The sequence below is a fragment of the Tupaia chinensis genome, unplaced genomic scaffold (genome assembly GCF_000334495.1).
Source record: "Tupaia chinensis unplaced genomic scaffold, TupChi_1.0 Scaffold000251_1, whole genome shotgun sequence".
Lineage (NCBI taxonomy): Eukaryota > Metazoa > Chordata > Mammalia > Scandentia > Tupaiidae > Tupaia > Tupaia belangeri.
Window position 1 is genome coordinate 5,284,559 of NW_006159731.1, and position 19,380 is coordinate 5,303,938.

The 19,380-nt window shown below is 37.9% G+C and overlaps 1 protein-coding gene across 3 annotated transcripts in view; it reads right to left on the minus strand.

The window, feature by feature from the left end:
- ITGA1 (integrin subunit alpha 1) overlaps positions 1–19,380 on the minus strand; it is a 209,285-nt gene that overhangs the window by 134,238 nt on the left and 55,667 nt on the right. For all 3 annotated transcript variants that reach the window (XM_014588003.2, XM_006149026.3, XM_006149027.3), the window contains exon 2: positions 7,275–7,395. In XM_014588003.2, the coding sequence (XP_014443489.1) occupies positions 7,275–7,395 (121 nt within the window). The remainder of the gene's footprint in view (positions 1–7,274; positions 7,396–19,380) is intronic.

Below are 19,380 nucleotides of genomic sequence, written 5' to 3' on the forward strand. Positions count from 1 at the left end.
CCCAGAAAAAAGTGTGGAGACAAGAGAAAGAAGACTGAGAATAGAAGATGATGCAGTGCAGTCACCCAGACCAAAAGATAAAGCTTCCTTTTACCCTGGAGCAGGGAGATTGAGGCTAGTAAGTAGCTGCCTTTGAGGGCAAGAGTCAGTAGCTGCCTTTGAGGGAAAGACTCCGAGTTTATGTTTGATCTCTAGGGCAGTATAAAGCACCCAGAGTAGGGTGGTAATTGGAAACTGATCTGACCAGCAACTTGAACCATGCCTGCTGTGTACTCTGGGATTAACAAATGAGGTGTGAGAGCTGAGAACATGTTCAAAGGTAGCAGTCCAGGGCTGAGACAGAGTTTGGGAGCTGGGCCAGTAATAAAGAACGGATGAGCAGGACATAGGACTTCTAATTTTCTGTTTTCTCCTAGGAGCTGGCTGTTCAGTTTGACAACTATGAGACTTAACAACCAGCATGAAAGTACATATATCTAGCACTGTAATCCTAAGTAAGCCTCACTTTTCTCTTAACTGCATAAACATGAGAAGATGCTAGGAAAGTATCATCATAGTGCTTACAGAATTTCAGGAATCTTCAGCATTCTCAATCCCACTATCTTGCTGTTTTTTTCTCCTGGCACTAATCATAATATTCTGACATATGATATCTGTTTATTAAGGTACATTATCTTATATATACCTTTATGATATTTACTTTTGTTCCCCCTCCTCAGTAAAATATAGGCACTGCAATAGCAAGAGCTGTTTGTATTTTGTTCAGTCATGTATCCTAGTGCCCATAATAGCGCCAGCTACATAACGGGCAATCAGGAAGTGTTTTGACACGAATGAAATGATGACTGTCAAACAGCCTAAGAATCTGAACAAGGCGTATTTAGAAAGTTTAGACTCATATGGTCAGCTACAAAGTCTGAATCTTTTTCCCACTTTTAGAGGCTGGATATTCTGCTTAAGCAGAATGCCATCTGTGCCTTTCAGTGACAAAGGAAGCATCTCTCCAGGTCAAGGTTCTAGAAGCCTTGTTTTTAAAGAGAGGGAGACAGGCTGAAAAGTCGGAAGGCTGTTGTTCCACACCCTGACCCCTGTCACGTACTTACGACATTAACCTTGGCAATCTATTCTCCGAATCTCAGTTTCCTGTCCAGAAAATGAAAATGATAACAATAATATCCACCCAAATCCACTGAAGGCCCATTGCTTCACAAATTATGAGTATTATTTTTAAAAATTTAATGCAAGTTGGCTTTAATTTATTACATTTTATTTCTATTCCACTTTTTATATGCATTTTCATAGTGATTTGTCTACAATTTAGAGGATGAAAGACTGTTCTTGATATCATTACTCATCTCTAGAGAAGCACATGATGAACTCAAGGATTTTTAAAGTAATAGAAACACCCTTTCTCCACTGAAAAGCTCCAATTACAGTAAAATTTAGTTGCAGAGAACCTTCTGCTATTTATAACATTCTTGTTATGACCGCTAGTGTATTTGTTTGAAGAGTAGGTGGTCTCTGATGTCTCTGTTTAGTAGTTACACTTATTTTTTTTTCTGTAAAAGATAGTTTCCTGGAGAAGGTGTCTCATATTTACACTATTTCATTCATATCCCTTTCACTTAACTCTTTGTTCATGTCTAATACATAGACCGAACTAAAGTCTCTCTCAGAGTACCAAGCGCTCCCTGCTAGCCGTTTTTTCCTTTAATAAATGGAGTATTTGGTGATCTCAGAAAACAAAACAGTGACCCCATTAGCTGCAGAGGTTTTGGTCATGAAAGGTAGATGGGTAGAACTAGGGTGGGCCAAAGAAATGACAAGTTTGGCAAAGAGAAAATTTCAGCTTCAAAAGGCATTATAAGCCATGTAAAATAAATATTATATTAAAATGTATAAGAGAAAATTTTGCTAAACCTTTAAAATGTCTTTTCCCTCCAAGATTGAATAGGTTTCAATGTAAAATATACACATTAGAAATAGGGCATTAATCACATGAGCCCGCTAGTACCTCCCCTGGCATAGTGCCGGGTCCTCTAGGGAAAAGGCATGGGGTCAACATACTTCGATATACATGGGCCATCCTCAAAATCTACATTAAGAAGTCAGGTCCACGAAGATCACTGAAGCTCTCAAGAGAGGTTGCTTGAACAGCAGCAGAAAGGGCAGGCAGCCATGCTCGCAAGAATGAAGCAGAACAACAGAGAGTGGAAAGCCCCAAACCAACAGCTCGCGTTTTCCCGTTTGGCTGAAATTTTGCCATGCTGATCATCACCACCGAATGTGGAAATCTGGAAGGTGTTAGCAATGGTGAGCTTGTTTAAGTTTCTTCTCTTCAAAGCAAAATTATGAAGCCAGTTATGTTCTTTGTGAACTGTTCTGTGCCGCATTGCAGTCACTGGGATGCTCCAGCACACGCTAGCCATAATGAGCAGTGGCTGGTATTAACCAGAGGCATAACACGTTCTGCTACTGAGAAAACATGCGGTTTCCTAGCCGAAGATACAAAGCGTGTTATACTTCACGATACATCCTTCTGAAAGGTAAAGCTACCTTTCCTGTTAACTTGTAATACTTCCAAAAAAATTAAAGCAATATTTCCCAAATACATAAACTGCACTTGCAATGAGTCAGTGAGGAATCCTTTAGGTATTCTATAGTCATGGTGTAGAGTGGGTTAGGATGTTCTTTCTTTCTTTCTGTTTGCCTGCCTGCCTGCCTGCCTGCCTTCCTTCCTTCCTTCCTTCCTTCCTTCCTTCCTTCCTTCCTTTCTTCCTCTTTCTCTCTCTCTCCTCTCTCTCTCTATTTCTCTCTCTCTTTCTTTTCTTTCTTCTTAAAGTCTGAGGCAGATGAACTTCCAAAACATGAGCAGTAAACATAATTTACTAAGGTGACCATCTCTGAAGAAAATTAAATAATAAAATCCATGTTCCCCAACATATTTTCAATTATTCTCAATGTAACTCTGCATTCTCTCTGACTTTATAAACATAGAATATGCAAACATGTTTCTACAATTTATGTTGCCTTATCAGTGCTTGGGTCTCTTCAGAACAATATGCTACTATTGGACCAGCAGTTAGAGTAATGGACTCCCACGTAGTCGACCGCGGTTTGAGTCCTGGACCTGGCTTAAACTCACGCCGGGCACATGTGCATGCGTGCCCAAGATCCTGAGAGGAGAATGGAGGAGAAGGGATTGCAGTGTGGCCACCCTGGGGGGTGATTTCTCGCTTTCTGTCTCTCTGTCTCTCTCTGTCTGGCAAGTGCACGTGCCCTATAGCAAAAACCTCTAAAAAAACAAAAATAAAAACAAAACAATAATATGCTACTATTCATGATATCCTTAACAAGATGTAATGGATAATTTAGTTATTTGTAATTTTCTTATTGTTAATTCACTTGGTCACATCTTTTTGGTTGCTCTGATTTTTCACAACTTTTCTGTAAAGTCATCATAAAAAGGAATCTGAAGAAGGAACTTAACATAAATTCTAATGTTCATAAACTCTTACACATATATAAATAGTAAAGTTTGGTACTTAACCACAAAGATAGCCAGTCTCAACATTTACTTTTTAATATGGTTCTAATTTAAACAAACAAAAAAAAGGTGTAAAACTGAGTGAGGATAGACTTCCTGTCATCAGCTCTGAGCCTAGGTAGCTGGATTTCCCTAGAAGAGTCACTTCTAGCTATTATTCGTGTGGCTGCATTTTCATTGATGGTAACAGGGATTCAGTTGTCCAGGCAAAAATAAATAAATAAATAAATAAATAAATAAATAAATAAAAATAACCCTTGGTACATCTTATGTTTAAGGACCAGGGCTTGGAACAGGGCAGTGCTCGGGGTTGCAAGTGGGCACCTAACCAGTCCTTGCTCTCTAGGCATCTTCTCTAACACATTGACTTTTCCTTCTTATCTGTATTCCGGTTTGAGGCTTCCAACTACTTACACACCAGCTTGAATGTCATTTAAAAATAGACTTACCAACCCCTGATACCCAATTCCTAAGGATCCAGATCAGAAACTGGAATTTGTTACACACCTCTTAAACATTCATTTGCCATTTCCAAACTTCCACTGAGACTTAATAATTTATTTAAATTTACTTTGGATACACCTAATCTAGTTGCTCCTAATCTAGCTTGGGACCTTATCCTTTAAACACTAGATTGCCGTTCTAGCTTGCCTGTAGATTTCCTGGCTTTCAGGTATTATTTTTTCCAATCTAGTATGTATATAATTTTTAAAATGAAATTTAATACAAAAAAATTTCCAGTGCCTTCTCAAATACCCCTTTTCTAGGCCCAAGCTTTTTTTGTTTGACTTTTAGGGTCTGGCACTATCCATCTTCCCCCTGCATCCCAATGTAAGATCTGAGTACTTGACAACACATTCACCTATTCTCAAGTCTGTGCCCTTGCTCGTGTGACTTTCAGCTTGGAATGGCATTTCTTCTCTTAATAAAAGGTAAGTCATCATTTCAGACTCAGCTTAAGAATCAAGAATAATCTCTTCTTTGTTTGAGCTTTCAATGAATTTATAATCTATTCCCTCTGCTTGGCACTTTTCTTTATTCCTAATTATTTCATATATATCACCTACTAGATTAGAAGGCTTTATTTTTATCTTATATTTGAATTCCCTACAGAATGTAACATAATGCCAGACACATAGGACATAATACACAAACCCCTGCTGCTTGACTGACCCACATTTATGCTATGACTAATGAAAAAACTAACCTACCAAGGTTAACATTTGTACAGACAACTAAGCCATATTTCATGGGTACAACAGATATAAGACATGGTTTCTGATCTTGAAAAGTTTTTAAAAGTGCTTTTAACATCATCTTCCAAATGTATATAGAATTCTGACTGGGCTTCCTGAAGTTCAGTTCAGTTAGGTTTGTTTAGACACACATTAGCAACATCTTTTCGCAGCCTTTTTCTTACTATTCCATCAATGCCCCCCTTTTTTCTTCCCTAATGTGGGTCAGACTATTTTCCTTTTTGTCATCTACACTTTCACCTTCTACAAAGACAGGATGACCAGGGAAGGAAATTCAAACCTGATTTCTGTCTCTCATTCCTTTGCCGTTGGTTGCTTTGAAATAAAGCAATTAGAGAATTGGGAGAATGGAAATTTCACAATATGATGGACTCTTATAGTAAGAGACTGAAGAGATGAGAGGCTAAGCACTAGGGTTGGAAGAGAAATATGGACCTCTTTCTACTCTACTAAGGTTCGTGCAGATAATTAATGCTGTCCGACATCAGATCACTCTAAAATCCCAGAGACTGGTCTAGCTGGGAGAGGAAACTTACAGGTGTTCCTCATATCATTAAAAAATTTTTTTATAAAATATTTTTATAATAGGCACCAGATGGCATAATGTTTACATTGCTGAACTCCCACATAGTCAACCACAATTCGAGTCCCAGACCCAGTGGCTTCAAACTCATGCGAGGTGTGTGTGTGTGTGTGTGTGTGTGTGTGCGTGTGCGTGTGTGCCTAAGATCCTGAGAGGAGAATGGAGGAGAAGGAATTGCAGCATGGCCAGACCCCCTGGGGAGTGATTTCTTGCTTTCTATCTCTCTGTCTCACTCTGTCTCTCTAGAAAGTGTATGCGCCCTATGACAAAAACCTCTCTAAAAAAAATTCACAATATTTGACTATCTGTTATAAAGACACTTTAAGTAGGTAATTTATGTAAATAGTAGTAATTAATGAAAAATAACTTTTGTATGCTTTTATGTGAAATTTAAGCTTTTTTTTTTTTTTGAGAGGTTTTTGCTATAGGGCACGTGCGCTCGCCAGAAAGACAGAGAGAGACAGAGAGACAGAAAGCGAGAAATCACCCCCTGGGGGGATGGCCACACTGCAATCCCTTCTCCTCCATTCTCCTCCATTCTCCTCTCGGGATCTTGAGCATGCACGCACATGCGCCCGGCGTGAGTTTAAGTCACTGGGTCCAGGACTTAACCCATGGTCGACTATATGGGAGCTTCAGCAACATAGCCTTTACACTAACTGCTGGTCCCAATGTTAAGCTTTTTAAGAAAAATACACACTGAGTTTTAGTTTATCACAGCTGATGCACAGAGATGAACCTGACCAGTTGGTGCACTCGCCATTGAGGCAGAGCTCCCTGAATTGCAGGTATAAGTTCTAAAAGAATAAAATTGGTGTCCAAGGGGACGACTTTACTCATTGAACCTTGAAACCTGCGGCAGGAGAGGAGGTAGAGGGTGTGGCAATGGAGTGTATGGGTGGAAGGACAGATATAAAAACTCAGTATATTATTAGATTTTTTATCTGAGATATCTGTAGGGTGAGTAGAAGAGTGAATAAAGCTCACAATTCTAGTTTGCCCCTAACATACAACATCTATAGTTGGAAAATGTGAGAATGCAAATAATTACTTTTGATAGTCTTTAGGGGATTATTATAAAATTAGCCAAGTCTAAAAATCAAAATGAAACACAGAAAAGTCACATATTTACATCTGTGAAATAACTGTAGTAGACTCATAGATCACTGTTATCCAAGTAGATAAAAATCTCTCTTATTATTACAATTACTTAAAAAATATCTTGTTTAGTTCATTGGATTGAAGCAAAATTAAACTCCTATTATTTTTTCCTACAATGTCCAATTTTAAAATATATTTACTTATAATTATATTAAATATTACACAGAAGAGCACTAATATTCATTTTGAGTAATTTTCAACAGATTATGCTTCAAAACCATATCTAAAATGAACTTAATATCAAAAGGTTTAAAAGTGCATAAGAAAAATCCAGTAAGATTAAATATAGACATTACACTAAAGTTAGTTGATCAGTAATTCATCAAAAATCTAAGCTTAAAGTAACATTAACCTTTCGAAGCAGCATCTCCTCTGCCTCCCATTCCTTCCTACTGTTTCAGTCCAGTGTATTCAAGCTACTCTAAACTGAGAAGAATTAAGGAGCTCATATCACAGTAACATAATATCTAAACAATAACTACTTTGGATAAGGACCTTCCTTGAAGTCAACCCAAGCTTCAACAGAAATCACCAACCACTTCTTGTAATACTGCCAAGAATTTTTTTTTTTTAACTTTAAGTCAGTTTCCATTACTAAATGATTAGACTGCATTTTCTACCATTAACGATTCACTCTGCTGGAGTTTCATTCATAAAACCAACTGTAACCAAATACTCATTTTCATTATTTTGTAAAATAAATCAACAACAAAACTCAAGGACTTACCATTTTCCCTCTTCATTTTCATACTGTTGAACGGTATATCCAAACATGTCCTCCACTGGGCCGCTGAAAGTCATTGAATTTTTCACGTCAACGTTGAATGATACACAGAAGCCTAGAACAACTTGAGGAGGGAAAACAAAGTCCTGTTACCAAAAATTTAACTAAGACTCCATTGTGTTTTGAAGACATTCTTAAGGTTACCATTGAAAGATATGATTTTATTAGAAAGAGCAACGAAGCTCAAAGAATGAGGACCTCAAGGAAGATCTATGACTACTACTGACTGAAAACCAACATAATGGCTTTAAAGAATACAAATATTAATGTTCAAAGGAAATTTCACACCCATGTAGTAGCTGTACCATTCCCAGGGCTATGGAACATAGTTTTCTAGTAGCGACACCTACAGCAAACCAATGAAATAGAAACTGCTTCATTTTCCCATTTTGTTTTCTTCTAAGCTTATATATTTATTTTTTTAATCAGTGAGAGAAACACAGGAAGCAAGATTGAGAGATAGAGAGAGAAAGAGGAAAGAGAGATGAACAGAGTACCTCTAACATGATCTTGATACCCTCCTCCACTCCCAGATAGCCAGGCCTTGATCATGGCCACGTGCATGCCTGGTGTACTCGGGGAAGTCTCCAGATGTGAACCCAGAACATTCTTGTGAAGGTCAGCCTACTGTGTCACTGCCTGATCCACCCTTTCCTAGTTCAATGCAAGTATCACTAAAGTCTTAAGAGTATAAGCTTTCTTCTAGGTGCTTGCGAAGGCAAAGGCAAGCTGATGGTCTCCATCCAGGAATAGTGTCTTTGATGCAGAGCAGACACTTGCTCTGCTTTCCTTCCTTAATCCAGAAGTTGGGGGGAAACTGAAACTAAAACACTGAAACCTCCATAGAATGTTGGCAATGATAACCTCACAGGTCACTGACCAGAATACATAAGATATATTTTAAAAGTTTACTTAATGCACATTCTACAATTCAGTGAGCATTAATTCTCTTCCATTCCACCCTCCTCCAGGTAGTAGAAACACAAAGTGAGACTTTTTCTTAACAGGGTTCTGGAAACATCTATTCAAACAGATTAAGGGAAAGTCCTTCTTTGGTACTGGGTTTGTGAAGTTTCAAATACTCCTCTTCTCAGTGTAGCTAAGAAATCTTCGTCAAGGAAAATGCCCTATAAAATCATAGAGCATTAGATGGCACATTCAGAGGTGTTTAAATTCAGTTTCCTTTACTAAATTATAATATAACCTAACAGAGCCTGAAAAGTTCTTTGTTCTAGTCTTATAGATTCTGAGCAGATTTAATAATACCAATCTCATCCTTCACTCACTACAATTTTTTTTTTTTAATAAATATGCTTTAAATCCAGACTACCCTTACTTACTGTTTCCAAGTTTTGGTAAAAGTATCAGGTACTTATTTGATGCATAAGACTATAATATAATTTAGAGAAAACTTGTTTTTCAAGGAAACAAACAAGCAAAGATACTTATGGATCTGTTTATAAATTCTTCTTGAATCTCCCCCACCAAGAAGTAATCTAACTGCCCAAACCTCCTCTTTTATTTTCTAAGCACTCTCTTGTGGAGAAAATTATTCAATGCTATCTACATTGAAGTTATCTGTTTAAGATCTACCTCTCCAGATTGGAAATCCTTAAAAACAGAGACTCTCCTACTAATCTCTCTTATCTCTTCTTAAAATCTAGCGCAGCTTTTTGTATATAGATGAACAGTAACTTCTGTGGAGACTGAGAGATTACACATTAAAGGCAAAAGTGGGACAGTTGTGGTTAGAGATGAACTGGCAACGGTTTCATCTCAGTTAAGGAAGATTTGGAGGAGATAGGAATTTTCAAGCTAGTATTTTAAGTGGAGGAGGAGATGAGAGTTGGCAGTGAAAAGGAAATGTGTACCTAGGATTTGGGAAGTTCTCTGCAAATCATATGACACAGGACAGGACAAATATGGTTACAAGATCTTGAAGAGATTTGCCTGGCTGGCTTGAAAGAGGCAGTAGAAGAATAGATGGATAGCACAAATCCTTTTATGTCCATTTCCTGTTGAGTCGTTCAGGGTGATGCGGAACAGCTGTTTACCATCTTCTGCGTAATAGTCTTTCACTTATTTGAAGACAATTTTAAACACTACTCGCTTTACTCCAAACTAAATAGCACTTGCACCTACCCTTCCCTCCTAGGTTTTACTTGTTTTTAAACAATTTCAACAGACTATTTTTGATATAAAAAAATAAAAACTAATGACTACTTTTACAATAGAGTTTCTCAGTTTTGGCACGACTGACACTTTTGGTCAGAAGCCTTTGTTATGAAGGGCTATTTTATCCATTGCAGAGTGCTTAACTGCATCTCTGGCTCCTACTCATGTAATCAGTAGCATTCCAGGAGTTGTGATGATCAAAAATGTCTCCTACCATGTTCCCGTAGGACCAAAAGTCCCCTCTACTGTTAACCACTCTTTAACAGATAAAGACTAAAATAATATCATCAATTATTTAGATGAGAACCAACTATGGCCCATGCACCAGCAGTATCTGTGGAACATCAGAGCTTGTTAGGAATGCAGAATCTCAGGCCCTGAGCAGATTTCTTGAATGTTAGCTATATCCCAATGAAATCCCACAGGGAGTCATATTCTTGGAAAGTGTTGAGAAACACAGATTTATAACATGATCATAATTTTTCATAATATCAGGGCAGATAACAGAATTGATCTAAATTCAAAGGACTCAATGATGCTTCTTTATACAAAAAGGAACAGGGATTCTTTTGGATCAAGGTCAATGTCACTTGTCTTGAAGGATTTTTCCAGCATGGCATCTTTGGTGTATGCCCTCTCCCAAAGGCCATTCTTAGTACCTCTTCAATGTAAGATCAAGAGCTTTTGGTTTCCGTTAGGGCCTGTTTATTTATTCTACGTGTTGTGTGGAATGTCCGGAGATGTACGCTGTACTTTTTTTTTTTTTTTTCATTTCCTGTCCTTAGAATTCTACAGGCAATTTGCCTAACGTGATTGTAAATCAGGTCTTTCATGTTTTCTGAGGCACCAAGAAGCTGGCAGCATAGAAGATGACATAAAAAAAGTAGTTTACATCTTGTTCTTTTGATTTAAAGGAGAGAGCAAACAGTAAAAGAACTTTTCATAACTTTTAGTTCAATGTCCATTTTGTTATACTAAGTTGACTTACAATTGTATGTACCAGAAGTGAAGCAAAACCATTCTTGTTTTTAACCAGAGCAAAAAGAAAAGGAGAGAGTGTGCAAACAGACTGAGGCAGCTGAGTGAGCAACAGAGAGAAATTATTGAAAATGACAGTAAATAAAACATAATAGTCAGATGTCAAAAATAAATTCTAATTTCACACATGCAGGCAAGTAAGTATTGTGTTACATACTACTCTGTGTCACTTCTCTCATGCTTGGTATCATTTATTTGACAACAACCCTACAATTAAATGCTGTTATTATTTTGCAGATGAGGCAAATAAAGTTCAAGAAGGCAAAGAAATTTGCCCACATTTCCACAGGATTCTGAAATCTAAAGTATTAGCCACTATTTGCATTGATTTTTTTTAAATCTTAGCCCTAAAACTAGAAAGACCTAGTGAAAAATGATGGGGGATAGGCTTAGAAGAGAGACCACTTATTAATCCAAAAAATTCCACTTCCCTAGATGCAAATTTTGGGAGAAGGCTTTTTTTCACTGCCAATGGGCTGCAGAAGAGGTTGGGAATGCCGGGAAGGCTAAGTGAGAACAGAAATGATGGCTACAGAGCTCCTGATCAAGCTTCTTGAGAAACTTTAGCAGATGAACACATATACTTAGAAAATAAATGAGAAGGTTTGTGCTCCTGCAAGTACTCTTATACATGCTATGTATCTAAGATTTAAAACTGAAGAGGAAGCTGAGATTCTTGGTGTTAAAGGGTATCTCTTGTAAAATAAAACATTTTGTACAATTTCTCTACCCCCAGGGTGGACTTCTGTGTGTAAGACAACCAAAATAAAAAAAGAAGAGGAAGTAACTTACAATCTTGTAGTGTTTTCTGTCTACAAACATTCTCATATAAATAATGGTATTAAGCTATATGATAAACTGAGAGGATAGGCAGGGCAACAGTAATTAGTCTTGTTTTGTGTATTAGGAAACAGAAGCTAAGAGAGGTTATGTGATCTGCCCAAGCCTGGCTACACTATGGGCAGCAGCAAGACTTCAGCATCACTCTTCTGAGATCACATCATGGACTTTCTATAACTAGAGTGCTATTGGGTTGGTCAAATAAATGTAAGTAAAACAATAACCGAGCTCAACCCAATTCTCAAATCATCCATGAAAGTTCTTAATTATCTTGTAATTCTGAAGTCTTTGAGAGTAAGACCAACAGGAAAAGTTAAATGGAAGCAGCAGAGTTTGAGTATCTCCAGGGGCATTGGCTCTTGTTAAAGGAAAGCCTTCCTTCTCCACACAGTCAAGTTCCAACTAGAGTCATTAAAACTTCTTGGATGGTTTGCTTCTTAATGAAGAAAGTCCATCTTTACTGGGTGGCCTAGAAATCCTCATCTAGTAAGATCTAGATGAAAATATTTAATAGCTAATGGAATTCTTAATACTATAAATTCTAAACCCAAGGCAAAAATATTTCAAATAAGTAGTGACAAAAGGGACATATTAAAATGCTATTGCAGGCCAGCCTGTGGTCTACCATTTAGAGCACTTGGCTCTCACATGACCAATTGTGTGGTTTGAGTTCCAGACCAGAGCTTGGGAAACATATCAGGAGCATGTGCATGTGCACCCCAAATCCTGGCAGAATGAAGAAATGAAAGGATTGCAGTATGACCACGTTCCATGGTGGTGCTTTCTCCCTCTCCCTGTCTCTCTACATCTCTGTCTCTTTATGGTGAGTGCAAACACACTCTGGCAATTTTTTTTTAAAATTTGATTGCTTTTAAAAAACAACTTTCTAAACAACATGTTTATCCAGTCTAGAAATAAAAAAATACAAATTGTCATTATTTAACTATGTTTAATATAAAGAATGAAATAATGACAAAATTAGGAGAGAAAATAATAATTATTATGTTAGACCTTTCATGTACGTTCTTTATTCTATCTTTCATATGTTTAACTACTCCACAAATAAAACACCAAGTCTTTACTCTGGTTGGGATGTATGCTAGGTCTTCAAAAAACAGTCATAAAAAAGATGACGCTTCTGCTCTCACAGAACTAATAGACTAACTGGGGAAAACTGACAAGTGATTTAACCTCTATAAGCTTCAGTTCATTATACTTAAAATGAGTTTATAAATGCCTTTCATGTATTAGTTGCTGTAAGAAATACAAATTACCAGGTAGCAATGGCAACTGCTCCATAAGTGAGTTAAGTGACTCCAAAGGTAGAGTCCAAAGAGTCAGTTTACCATCTACAGTTGAGTTTTTTTCATAGGATTTTTTATCTTTTTGAAGAGTCTGTGTATCTTGAAAAGTGATACAACTATGTAATATCAGGGGGACAAGATAGGGGATAGAGGGTTCACTGGCTCATTTCCATAGCCAACTTCCTTCCTTCTAACCCTGGCTACAATTACATATGTAAAGTAATTTAAGTTGAGGTGTCAGGCCATCTAAGTGGAAAAGACAGCCATGAATGCAGAGGGCAGGTAGGTGTCCTTGCACTTAGGTCTCTTGGCGTCTCATGTTAGTTTGTCAAGACACCGTGCATATTTATAATACGACCTAGGATCTGAGCCAATAAGTTGAGTCTCCTTTTGCTCTAATGACAATCTACTTCCCTCCAACCCACTTCAAAGATTGAAAGCTTATTCCAAGGACAGGTGACCCTGCAGTGACTCTTTCTAGTATGTTTGGTCCATTCTAATTAATTCACAGTCCTGAGCCACCTGAGAATCAGGAAGCATACCTAGGCAGTGAGATCTCTGTGGGGCAGAGCTGCAGAGCCCCCTCCAATCTCCAAATCTGTGTATCCTGGGTTGTTCTTATCTCTTGATGTGCCCAAGAAACCTAATGGAAAGAGTTCATTCACTTCCGTTTAAATATATATAAATCCTTAAAGTCATATATGCTCACCGTAACTAATGTGATATGCTAGGTATTTTCTGTAACTCCAAATTTACCTTTTTTCCTTAAATTCAAATAAAATATACACTATTTTGAGGCATCAAAATGGAAAATATTTAAGAAGAAATATAGGTTGGAAGAAAAATATTTAAGATTTAGCAAATGGTGGAATCCCTTTTCTCCACCTTGAAGTATATAACAAAACATTTATAGGGGACCAGCAGTTAGCGTAATGGCTATGTCGCTGGACTCCCACGTAGTTGACCGCGGTTCGCATCCCGAACTCGGTGGCTTGAAACTCACGCTGGGCGTGTGTGCGTGCGTGCCCAAGATCCCGAGAGGAGAATGGAGAAGGGATTGCAGCATGGCCATGGTGGTGATTTCTCGCTTTCTGTCTCTCTGTCTCTCTCTGTCTTTCTGGCGAGTGCACGTGCCTTATAGCAAAAACCTCTCAAAAAATATTTATAATATCAGTGCTATAGAAGTAAACTCTTAATTAGTTTAATTACTCTTACTAGTGAGTCACTTGAATCTCAGTTTTGATATACACAGTTGCCATAAAAGAAGTATGAAAGACAAGCAGGTAACGTGGAAGTTAAGGCGGGTGGATCCCCAATGGCCAACTGCATAGTTTGAGTCTTGGACCCAGCAGCTTAAAAATCACCCTGGGCATGTGTGTGTGTGTGTGTGTGTGTGTGTGTGTGACCAATTTTCCAAGAGAAGAATGGAAGAGAAGGGCTTGTGGCATGGCCATTCCCCAGTAAGGAATGGGGGGGAGGGTGTGATTTTTCTCTGTCTCTCTTTGGCAAGTACATGCGACCTATAGCAAAAACTAAAAATAAATAAATAAATAAGGTAAAGTTTGAGAGTATAGACAAATCTTCCCCCAAAGTCCTATATCACTCTAGTAGATTTGAATTATGAAATGACTATTTTTAGATCACTGCAGTATTGAGAAGGAGGAGCTAAATAACTCCAGTGGTAAAGACGTGGGAAATACAGAATGACAATGAGATAAACAAGAAGAGGGCCTTGGCCAAAGATGGGAGGATCAATACAAGCATTTGGAAATGACATCATAATCGAGAACACAGAAAATCTAGATTTGCTTAAAATAATAATATATCCAACTCAGTGCCTCCTTCAAACAACAGGGACTTACTTCTCTGTATAGTTATGGAAGAATGAAACCCAGTTCAAGAAGTCTCACCATTTAAACCTCTTTCATCAGAAATGGTGCAACATGCCAGCAAGATATTTATTTCATCAGCAAGTCCAAAAAGTCAAACCAAATAAATACCTCGATATTCAAGCCTTTTTTCTTTCACCCTGGGAAGCTGCCTTTTCACTACAGCTTGCTGTTATGAGTGAACGGTTTTGACTCTTCATGCTAAAGTTGTGACCATTCAGTTATTGTAAATTGTATTTGAACTTCAAAGTGACTGTGCATATGTGTGTGTCAGCATATGACTAGTGGAAAAGAGTCAAAGATACATAATTCTTGGCAATTATTAAGTATTTAATAAGTTTGTTAAATGAAACAGGATGGAGCAAATAGAAAAATGAGGATTTCTAGTATAAAGGGCATCCTGGCCATAAGAACTTATCCGCTTTCATAAGTGCTGCTCAGAATACTAAACTCCAATAGGGTGTTTCCCAACATCTTTTGTTAAAAATCTCCCTTTAAAATGTTTCTACGTAAGTTTGTTCTTCCATGCTGTTTATTTTCCTTTGTAGTATCTACAGACATCTGCTCTTTCCCATATCCTCCCACCACAAATAATTGCTTGCTTTTCCAGCTCCTCTTAGATTGCCCCTACTCTTGATCTCTGAAATTCTTAGAGTTTGAGAACCCACCCCTCTCCACCCTGTCCACATCATCTTTTGGATTTGTGTTTAACACGATAAAAAAGCTGCAGAACCTCAGGGGTCTCTGGATCCCACTGTGGGAAACACAACTTGTGTGTTTGTGCAAGCCACATGAGCACAGGACGCTGTCCTCCAGCTGGCCTGGCATCCTGAGAGCTGAGCTCATGGATTTCTGTGACTGCACAGCTGGGAGTCCTGTGTATGGAAGGTGTGTTGCACTTCAAAGCAAAGCAAGTGGTATCCTAGTCAAAAATTTACCCAGAAATGTGAGCTACGAAGTCTTTCTTTCTAGAGATTTTTTTGCTATAGGATGTACACACTCACCAGAGAGACAGAGGAAGGCAGAGAGACAGAAAGTGAGAAATCACCTCCCCAAGGGGGATGGCCACACTGCAATCCTTTCTCCTTCACTCTCTTCTTGGGACTTTGGGCACACACACCCAGTGTGAGTTTTATCCACCGGGTCCGGGACTTGAACCACAGTTGACTACGTGGGAGTCTAGCGCCATAACCCTTACATCATCGGCTGGTCCCCAAAGTCTTGGGACCAGCAGTTAGCGTAATGGCTATGGCGCTAGACTCCCACGTAGTCAACTGTGGTTCAAGTCCCGGACCCGGTGGATAAAACTCACACTGGGTGTGTGTGCCCAAAGTCCCAAGAAGAGAGTGAAGGAGAAAGGATTGCAGTGTGGCCATCCCCCTTGGGGAGGTGATTTCTCGCTTTCTGTCTCTCTGTCTCTCTCTGTCTGGTGAGTGCACGCACGCGCCCTATAGCAAAAACCTCTCCAAAAAAAGAAAAAAAAAACACACACACACACAAAGTCTTTCAGTGTATAAGAACCTAACTAAAAATTATATCTTGGTTAATGAAATACTTTCAATGACATTTATTAATTTACATACAATTTCCATTATATTATATTAATATATTTACAATCGGACAGTAATAGATTACTAGTAATAAGGCTGTTTTTGTCAGCAGTCACAATGGTCCTTCTGAGGGTCAGGAGAACAATCACTGAAAAATATGTAATTTTCAATTTACATAATTCTCTGACTTAAATGGCAATTTCAAATTCCAGACAGTAAGACATTTGACTATTTATTCTCCTATACCACTTGATATGCTGGTTTTTCAGATGATTTAAAAGTGGGCTTTGGAAGGCCGCACACATGGCCACACAGAGATTGGTCAATGGAGACATGGTTTATTTCAAATACGTGATATTGCCTCACCAGGCAATTTGAATTATCCTGCTTCTTGTTCGTTTACTTGCAAGTTTCATAAATAACCACAGTGGAAATTTTAAAGTTGAAAATCACTCTTTAACCCTGTATACTAGCTCTTTGCTTTCCTGACCCATAAACCGTAGTGTACAGGAAAATTACCTTAGAACTGAAAGTGTGTTGCTGACTCATACATCTCACTGAGATGAAATTACATATAAATGAATGAAATTCATAGAAAATAATCTGTTAATAAAAGCACAACTTTTTGTTCAGCTTCTTTCTTCTAGGGCACCAGTAAACAGAGTGCACAGGCACCTAGATAAGATTTGCCCCTGAGATGGAAAGCCATCTAAAAAATGTGAAAAATAAATGATTATTTAGTTACCAAATGTTAAAAATAGTACAAGAGCCAAAAAAACTATTTTCTTCCCCCAACTATATAACTTGAAATTTGGAGCTAAAATTGCTTAAGTGAAAACACAGTTAGTTGTAACCAAAAATGAGAAAAGAATAAGAATAAACATAACATTAAAATATATATTACCTAAATTATTTATTAAAATTGCTAAAATCTGAAAAGTAAAAGTTTAAAGTCATTTTCTAAAAAATGTGGTCATTCATACTGCAAAACGGTATCACCAATAAAATGTAACAAGTATGCCTCATACAGTGAAATTCCAACCTATGAAAATAATCAGTTAAATTAGGGTATGATTATTTAGACTGGAAAATAAAGTCATTTTCAGTCTGCTACAACATTCTTTCAAAAAGAGAGTATGCCTAGACTTTTTAAAATGTTTAATTTTCATGCAAGATTTTAAGGATACGATCAACACATAAAGTAAGTTTTATTACATTTTATTTTGCCATGAACCCCAAAGAGATACTAGATTTAGCCTGCCTTTACTTCTCATTTTTTAGTTTGCTGAGCTAATCAGAAGCAGGAGGTGACGTATACAGATTTATAACATTTTTAAAGATTGAATATGATTATCTGAATACTTTCTGGTTTAACACACAGTGATTATTAACATCAATAAATTAAGGGCTTCATGAAGCTAACTCACGAAATGAAATACTGTGCAAATTCTGACAGACTACCCTAATCCAAACAAAATTTATAAGAAAATGATAGCTTTGGGCCTGTAGGTGGCATAGTGGCTAAGGTGCAGGACTTCTACATGGTCAATTGGGGCTACAGTCCTGGACCCAGTAGCTTGAAACTCACCCAGGACTGGGTCCATGTGTGCCCCAAATCCTAAGAGGAGAATAGAGGAGAAGGGAATGTGGTATGGCCATCCCCTTGGGAAGTGATTCCTCACTTCCTCTCTCTTTGTCTCTATCTCTCTGGTTCATGTGCCTTATACCAAAAATTTCCTTAAAGAAAAAAAAAAAAAAAAGGAAAGAAAATGATTGCTCATCTTAGAGATAACCAGTAGCTTTAACTAGCAGTCTCACATCCCAGACACTAAAATGTGCCATTACTGATTCTATACCATTTGATAGGCTATGTATTTTTCTGGAATGGCTTAATATTGCCCCTCATATACTATCTCTTGAACTTAAGTGATTCAGTATGATTTTTTTTCTGTCTCTAGCTACTTATTATAGCAGTTTTCCATGATTTCATTTGCTACCAAGCATTCTCCTCATTCAAAAGTGTCTTGGTACCTCTGCTCAACTTAAAACTTGCCCAGTATATCAAGAGAAAAATAATACAAACCAGACAAATATAACTTGTTATTCACCTGAAACATTTGGAGAATAAATCAGAAAGTGTTTTAAAAGGCACTGGAGTTTGTTTATAAGAGACGAAGAGAAGTCCCAGTATGGAATGCTGAAATACTTCAGAAGGCAAGGGTCATAGAAAGCTTGTTATTTTTTTTTTTTTTCCAGAGGAAAGAGATAACCATTTGATGCTGCTTCCTTTTCTGTTCTGTTTTGAGATGGCTCTAAATTTTGTTTTCTTAGCTATAATTGTTGCTAAGACCATGATGATTTTTTAGCACTTAGAACATTAGTTGAGCAGTAATATCCTTGGATCCAGACCATATTACTATCTAGTAGCATCATCTTTTACATTCTTTCCATTAATCTACCAGAGTATCTTGAAGTAAATACAGATGTGATAGTCAATATCCCCAAGAACTGGCAGCTAATATTTCCCTTAAAAGGAAGCATTCTTACACTTAGAATCATAACAGTAGTTACTAAGTACTTGTTATATTCAGGATCTTTTTTTTTTGCTATAGGGCACGTGCACTCACCAGACAGACAGAGAGAGACATAGAGACAGAAAGCGAGAAATCACTCCCCAGGGGGGATAGCCACACCACAATCCCTTCTCCTCCATTGTCCTCTCGGGATCTTGGGCACGCACACACACGCACCCGGCGTGAGTTTTAAGCCACCGGGCCCGGGACACGAACCGTGGTCGACTACATGGGAGTCCAGCGACATAGCCATTACGCTAACTGCTGGTCCCTATATTCAGGATCTTAAAATGCCAGGTAGAGGTTGGTTCTGGACTTGGGGAGCTCCAAAAAAAAAAAAAAAAGAAAAGAAAAGAGAGAGTAAAATTCAAAAGGAGATTAAAATGTGCTTTTACTTTATATATATTTTATAGAAAAATGCTTATTTTACACTCCTGATGTTTTCTTCCATCTAGAAAGTGCTTGGCTACCTGCAACACGCCTAGTCTAGCTCTCCTTTCACACTTAGCTGATCGCTGGGTCTGGAAGAAGAAACTATATGTATAGCCCAATTTTTCTCTTACCTATTTTCTCTTAGAATTGAGCCTATCTACGGAGAGAAAACCTTTGCTTTGTTCCTCTAAGGTCTGGCTCTCAGGTGGTGCTGGAGGGCAAGTCTGTTTAGTCCACCGGTTCAGCCG